We start from the raw sequence: 7,500 nt of genomic DNA, 5'->3' as shown, positions 1-7,500 counted from the left end.
GGCTGACACTTTCGAAGACAACATTTCATCTGCGAGAACTTATAATTTGTTCAAGTTGTAAACAGCTAGAGTAGCTGAGATGCAAATCTTCCCTGGCGATGAAACGAGGAACGTAAATTATATGTTCTGCATTCAGTACCAGGCAAGTTAAGAAAATAACTTTAAAAAACCTCAGTTTAATTATAGGCCAAGCAAACTATAATGTAATGACAATTGCTAACTTATTCAATAACGACAACCGGGTCTACGACGAGAACAGGCTTTTGCTCACATTTACAAAATTGCAATTGTGTCTTTTTTTAAAATTGGACTTTATCGGGTCATGTCTCACAAGACTGGGCACGGTTTCAAGTATTCACTACAGAAATGATCCCTAAACTGGGCAGACAGGTTTAAGCATCCTGTAAGTGATTTAAAATCACCCACATCCTCCAGAAAATAATCTAGATGCTATTCATTATATTACTTTTTCCCTTCTCGAGACCCAATCCAAAGAACGCTTGTTCAGCATGAATCGGGGTATTTAGAAGTACTTTTCGCGACTCGCCTGTTACATACTTCCATCCCGTTTGTCCATCAAACGCCCTTAGAATCATGAAGCAGATGTCTTTAGCTCATTCTTTGATTGATTGTTAGAGATAAACGTACTCCCGTCTAGCAGGATGTGCTATGCAAAATGACTCGGAAATCAATGCCCACGCGTGTATGAGTACTGATTACCACAACCGCCCCCTTTTCTCACTGGATTATCTCTGCAAACACCAATTTTCAAATTAACTGTTTATTTCTACCCTGCAACTCTGACAGAGAATCAATGATCTACATTTGTTCTTCTGTACACATTGTGCGAGTAGAAAATTAAGTTCCTTGCCTCGAAACATGTACTTGCTGCAATATAACTTCATTACACTCTTGGTCTCCGGAATTATTGGCAAAATGTTGTGCAAATGGTAATCACCAAAAGCACCGTCATCATTAAATATTTGAACATTTGAGTGTAATAGAAAAGAAAACAAGAATTACACATGGCTATCGAAAGTGCGAAACGTTGTAAATAAATATTTTCGGCACGATCTGTCTAAACAGAATGCTTCCAAGCACCAGGAAAGAACACAAAATGTGAACGTGGATTTCGGCTAAATAATCGGGGCCTTCGAGATGTTTCATCCATCAGTTGTTTAATTTCTGGGACAGTTGGTCATAAAAGCTATCCATTCCCGCATCCTTGGTTACGACCTCCTTTCCGGCAGTGGGCGGCAAGACTCTTTGAGTCAATGCCGGAGTTGACTGTTTTCTGTGAACAATGATGGGTAAAATGCTTACTCCCACAGCTTTCAACTCAAAATACTCTTTGACAAGCTAGAAATTTTGTAAGAAGAACCGCATTGAAATGAGGAAATGATATTTTTCAATGGTGACTGGTCTGGGGGGGGGGGGGTTACTCAGGAAAAAATCAATCAAGCGCGAGTGGTCCTGTGCAGGCGTTCAGTTGAACCGCCCTTTTCCGATTATTCGGCTACCACCGGAGCAGATGGCGGATAACGGATACCTTGGGTTTTGCAATAACTCAAGCGTTTTAAATCTTGAGATCTTTTAAACTGAATCACGCCATTTAAATGATATTGCGTTGAATTCGGTCTTATTTTAAAAGAAAAATGAAGATATATACGAGCGGCCGTGAGAGGAGGTATGGGAGAAATTGATCGAATGTCAGTGTTATCAACTTGGAGATTTAATGTTGATTCATCGAGTCATTGATTGGTGAACATTACGATCCGTTGATGTCATGGATATCGATAGTACATATGTGGACTGAGCAGCTGTTAATTTTTATTTAAGAGGAATTAGTCAGTTCACACCCACCACCACTTACTGGTGAAAGCCGCAAGGGGCTCTATATAAAGATGCTCCAACTCTGCTCGGCACTGTCGAACTTCTCCAGTTTCCGAGCAACCCTGTAGCGATCATGGACTTCTCGAGAGGCAAAGAAATGTTTAATCTTGTTCTTTTGACATTCTGCCTGACAGGTAACTTATTGCTTATATGTTCTGCCCATTTGTAAGTTGTTAAATTGCTATTTTATTTAAGAGAAATTAGTCAGTTCATCACACCCACCACCACCTACTGGTGAAAGCTTCTACGGGCTTTATATAAAAATGCTCCAACTCTGCTCGGCACTGTCGAACTTCTCCAGTTTCCGAGCAACCCTGTAGCGATCATGGACTTCTCGAGAGGCAAAGAAATGTTTAGTCTTGTTCTTTTGACCTTCTGCCTGACAGGTAACTTATTGCTTATATGTTCTGCCTATTTGTAAGTTGTTAAATTGTTATTTTAATCAGTCTTTTCATTTAAGCGCAGAGCCTCAACTCAGAAAACCGGCATTTTTTCTGTTTTTTTTTTTGTCGCTAGCGTGAAGCAAATGAGAAAAAACTCTCAGCCTGTAGGGTAATCATCATTGCCACTTTTGTCATCTGAAAATGTCATTTATATTAATTGAGAGATACCAGCTACCGACTCTAATTTTTCCTGTGTTGATATTGTGACAAAATAAGGAATATTCTGGTCCTATATGGGTCCTATATGGGTTCTATAAACAGTGTACACAGGACTTGCCTTAGTTCTCGTCAAGTTTGAATTATGGTAGATTAAGTAAAAAAAAAAAAAAGAAAAATGATAGATAACATTTACAACACAGACCAAGATTCCCCGAACCACCGACAATTTTTCTCCCGAAGTGAACTGGTTAGCACCTTAAATTTTTCAAACTCGTTCAACCCACTGTTGATCACAGATCAAATCCGTTTGCATAACGCCGGAAACCCTGGCACTAGTCTTAATTTTTAAAAGTAAAGTATCCCGATACCTATGTTTCGACCCTTCCCGGATTCACAAATTGATGTTGTCTGTAAAGATTTCCATCCCTGATTATTCTTGATCTTTTATTCAATTTGTTGAAACTGGAAGATCTTCAGTCACAACACGAGGAAAAGAAGGAACCGATGATGCGGAAAGTCAAAATAGCCGCTAATGGCTTCAGACAAGATATCACGATCTCTTGCTTTAGAATTGCAAACCATGTATTGTTTTTAACGACACCTTCGAAATTTACAATGCCTCGGCTATAAATGACAAAAGCAGTTTTTTGGACTTGTAAAGCGCTGGAATCCTGTACTACCTTGGTGACTTCCAGCGAAGACAACAAGTCACGTCCGCTCCCTGGACAGTACAACATTCCTTACTGCTGTGTAAGTTTCCAAAGTTTTTTCACGCTCCTCTTCATTTCGCTTTCACCCGTTGAAGACTGTAGGTCCTGACAGTAGAAAGTCTAGAAAGCTCGTTCTTCAAGTTATAATTCTCAACCAGCAGAGAACGGTTAGAAGAAGAAAAACACAATGACCGACACCAATAATAATTCTCTTGTTTTCTGCTCAAAACTTAAGAATGGAATTTCTCCCTGCCAAATTGCCGTGACAATTTTTTTTTGCTAAGCTTAAATTAAACTGCTCCTGGCGTCGCTACAAATGATTTTGATCTTTATTTTCGCACAAATTGACTGCTCTAGATTTGTATAACTCATCATAACAATAAGAGAGTACAACACTTTTTTAAATTGAATTTGTCTCTTTTTACCCGCAGACAACTTTGATGAAGTAAAACTTACCATAGATAAATATATTAACTGTTAGCTTTCGCTTCGTAATGCTTCAACAATAGTATCTGAACGATGAACGCTCACTAACTGCCGGGCGAGAACACTGGAAACGTCAGCTTTCAAATTTATTTACGGCGGTAACTCTGTGATTCATTTTCCCACAGCAGTTTCTTTAGAAACTAAATCTCATTAGACCAAACGTCAGTTTGGCCGGTACACGTTTAAAGGGGGTGTTCTCCTTTGCAAAAAGGGAAAACTATTCTCGTAACTGCGTGGGGTAATTCTAGAATTCAAGAATGGTCACCACTAACTGAGCGGGCAATTCCATCCGCACCTACGCTCCTTTGAACGGTCATAACGGCGGCCTTTGACCTGACACCTATTTGCATTGTATTATCATTGGATCAGCCCTGCATGGTGAAGACACTAGACTGACAGGAGTGTCGAGAAATTGGGTCTTCTGACACGTCTGATTGTTAACCTGGTTGCAATGTAAACTCTGGGTGTATTACCCTTAGTGATTGATTGAAAAATCTCGCGCCATTTTATTAACCAATGTGAAGGAAAACCAAACAAATCACCACTTGCAAGCACGATTTTTCCCGCGCTTTGAGCAGGTTTCATGGAATTACTACGAATTAGGCGTTGAAATAATCTCCATTGCTATTAAGGAGTAACCGGTAGGGAGCATTTTTGTATCGCTATAAACCGAGTCAGAATTGAAATGCCTCGGAATGCATGCACCAAGCGGAAAAGATAACTGTCTTTGGCGTAAGGCCGGGTGGCGTACGAGCGGCGGAGAAGCCACCAGGGTCCGGTTGTTCGAAAGCCGATTAACTTAATCCAGGATTAGCGTAAACTTCAACGTTTTGGTGAAAGTTTTCTTTCAGCGTACTTTTGTTTTTCAAGATTGACTTCTTCTAATGTAACGTTTTACCGAATATCGGCCTTGAACAGCATTTGGGAGTAGAGAATAAAACTCCTTTGTTAATTTTTAACCTGAGATTAGCGTTAATCGGCTTTTGAACAACTGGCCCCAGAACAATTGCTTGAACCAAGTAAGAAGAATGACAAGTCATTAAATCAGGATGATGATCTTAGTGCGAATTGTGTAAGGGATAGCATCTTACATTCATCGAACTTAAGCCCTAAATTCCCTAATTTACCAAAATGAGGGGATTTAAAATTGCTTCTCTTAATATCTGTAGCCTAACTTGCCATCATGACGAATTGTGTGTTTTCATGGAAGATAAAATAATTGACATACTTAGATTTAACGAAACAAAATTGGATAAAGCAATTCCCGATAGCCAGGTAGACATTGAGGGATACGATATACTCCGCCGCGATAGGAATAGAAATTGTGGTGGTGTAGCTTTGTACATTAGACAGTCCTTGAATTACGTAAACAGACACGACCTCTCCTCTCACGAAGATTTAGGTCCAGGTCATTCTTGCTGACAACTTGGTAATAGACCTCCGGACTCGAAGGTTGAAATCTTTGACGAATTTAAATCCTACCTGCTATATTTAAACTTGATGAAGAAGATAAGGAGAGTATGATTGTAGGTGATACCAACTGTAATCTATTACGGTAACCGCAAACGCCTGACCGCAATGTTTATTGCTGAAACGTACCAATATATTCAATTGATAGATCAACCAACGAGAATTACCACTTCTTCAAGAACATTAATCGATCACATATTCACTAACAAAACAGATATCATAACAAACCAGGTGTTCTTACATGTTTGTCAGTGTTTGTATTTCTGACCGCAGTCTTATCTATGCTCTTCATAAACATAATACGCCCAAAGCTGATCCAAAAATAGTCTCCAAAAGTAGACTCCTTCATTGATGACATAAAAGAGACACCTTTCCATCTTGCTTCTCTTTTGGATGATCCAAACGAGATGTGGGATGTTTGGAAATCTCTATTTCTGGAAATTACGAATAAACATGCCCCGATAAGGACAATAAACGTTAGAAGTAAATCTTCACCGTGGATATCATCCAAACTGAGGCAGAGGATGAGAAAGCGTGATTTTTTAAAAAAGCAGGCAGTCAAGCAGAATCTCACAGAAGAGTGTGATTATGGCTAAATCGGAGAATAGTAAAATATGAATTTCGACATACGATTTTTCCGATTTTCTGATTCTCCAAGTTCTATTCTCCGCTTTTCCCGATTATACGACTCTTCCGATTCTACGATTATTCCTATTCTCTAAGTTCAATAAGATTTCAGATTTTCCCGATTATACCTAGTATTGCGATTATGGCTAAATCAGAGAATAGTAAAATATGAAAGCAGAGAAAAAAATATTTATGGGTGAGTGCTTGAACTGCCTCCAGTGTTCCTGGTCTGGTCACACTTCACTGAATTCAGCTGTCACGCAGAAAACACTAATGGCATCATATTTGTGTTCGATTTAGTTTTTGGACTCCAAATCATCGATAATTGATAAGGCTTAACTGCTGAATACCCCGCCACTCCAAAAGGGATCTTGAAAAGTGTGGCTACGCGGCTACGCAGTGGTCATTAACGAGATCTTGTGCTGAATATAGCACTCGTTTACTGATTAAGCCTAAGCGCTAGTTTCAGTGTTAGGCCAAAGCACTCTTTTCATTTCACGGTTCGCTTAAACTATGCTTTTTAACAAGATCGTGTGATGAATATAGCACTCGTTTACTGATTAAGCTTAGGCACTCTTTTAACATTTTTGCTTTCATTTTACGTTTCGTTTAAGTACACTTTTAAACGGGATAGTGCGATGAATATTGCACTCGTTTAGTGATTAGGCCTAAGCGCACGCACTCTTTTAAGATTTTAGCTTTCAATTTACGGTGCGTTTAACTACACTTTTTTGAAACCGAGACCGTGTGAAGAATATAGCACTCGTTTAGAATTTTAGCTTTCATTTTACGGTTCGGTTAACTACACTTTTTAACGAGATAGATTTTCAGAAAGATGTTAAGGTGGAATCGTAGAATAGGAAGAATCGGAAGAATTGAATCGGATAATTAATTCCCAAGGATCCGGAGGTAAAATGGTATAATCGGAGAATGATTTTCAAAAAGTTGTTAAGATAGAATCGTAGAATAGGAAGAATCGGAAGAATCGCATGGTAGAATCAAACATTATTTTTCAGGAAAGACGTTAAGGAAACTTGTAAAATCGGAAGAATCGGAGAATTATTCCCCAAGGATCATAAGGTAAAATCGTAAATCGGAGGAATCGTAGAATCGGAGAATACTTTCAGAAAGATGTTTAAAACTTAAGTGGTAAATTGGAGAATAGTAACCCTAAATCGGATAATGGCACTACTCTCAAGCGGGAGAAAGCAGAATTCTCATCAAATGTGGAATGATTATAAAAAGGCAAGGAACGACGCAAACGCTAGTATTAGGGAAGCAAGGACTAACTTCTGAATAGTGGTAATCTTAAAGAAACTTGGAAGGTAATAAATAGTTCCCTGGGACGCAATTGTAAAGTGACAGTCTGAACTCGTTTATGAGGGCAAAGATTTTACAGAAAAGCAAGATATAGCTGAGCAAATGAATAACCACTTTTGTTCCCTTGGTAGTAAACTGGCAGCTGGTATTCTAGACACAGCTTTTCAACCAAATGACTGTTTAACATTTTACGTGCGCCTAAGAACCCATATCATTGAAAAACTTAAATAGCTTTGTTTTCTCTTTAGCTGGTGGCTGTGCCGTGACTTGATAACATAAAGACGCTCTCAAAACAAGACTCTTGTTTTCACCGTATTCGTGAAGACTATTTATCGAGAACCTCTTTAAGCCGTTTTGGTAGACTTGAAATATTAGTTTATAAAAGACATAAG

At 38.9% G+C, this 7,500-nt stretch overlaps 2 protein-coding genes across 3 annotated transcripts in view; both read left to right on the top strand.

The window, feature by feature from the left end:
* The window catches only part of LOC138034653 (titin-like), a 17,066-nt gene extending 16,977 nt beyond the window's left edge, over positions 1 to 89 (top strand). Inside the window, exon 7 of the mRNA XM_068881869.1 lies at positions 1 to 89. This exon is cut by the window's left edge and continues 3,860 nt beyond it. The gene's annotated coding sequence lies outside the window, so the exon portion shown is untranslated.
* A 1,376-nt stretch (positions 90 to 1,465) lies between these two features.
* LOC138034787 (uncharacterized) overlaps positions 1,466 to 7,500 on the top strand; it is a 24,771-nt gene continuing 18,736 nt past the window's right edge. The window contains exon 1 of one of the 2 annotated variants that reach the window (XM_068881919.1): positions 1,466 to 2,027. In XM_068881919.1, the coding sequence (XP_068738020.1) occupies positions 1,967 to 2,027 (61 nt within the window). In that variant the 5' untranslated portion in view covers positions 1,466 to 1,966. Of the gene's footprint in view, positions 2,028 to 2,132; positions 2,280 to 7,500 lie in introns of those variants that run through there. The other variant, XM_068881936.1, reaches the window with a different exon arrangement.

Source organism: Montipora capricornis, chromosome 1, assembly GCF_036669925.1.
Source record: "Montipora capricornis isolate CH-2021 chromosome 1, ASM3666992v2, whole genome shotgun sequence".
NCBI lineage: Eukaryota > Metazoa > Cnidaria > Anthozoa > Scleractinia > Acroporidae > Montipora > Montipora capricornis.
This window is presented reverse-complemented; position numbering and strand designations above follow the sequence as displayed.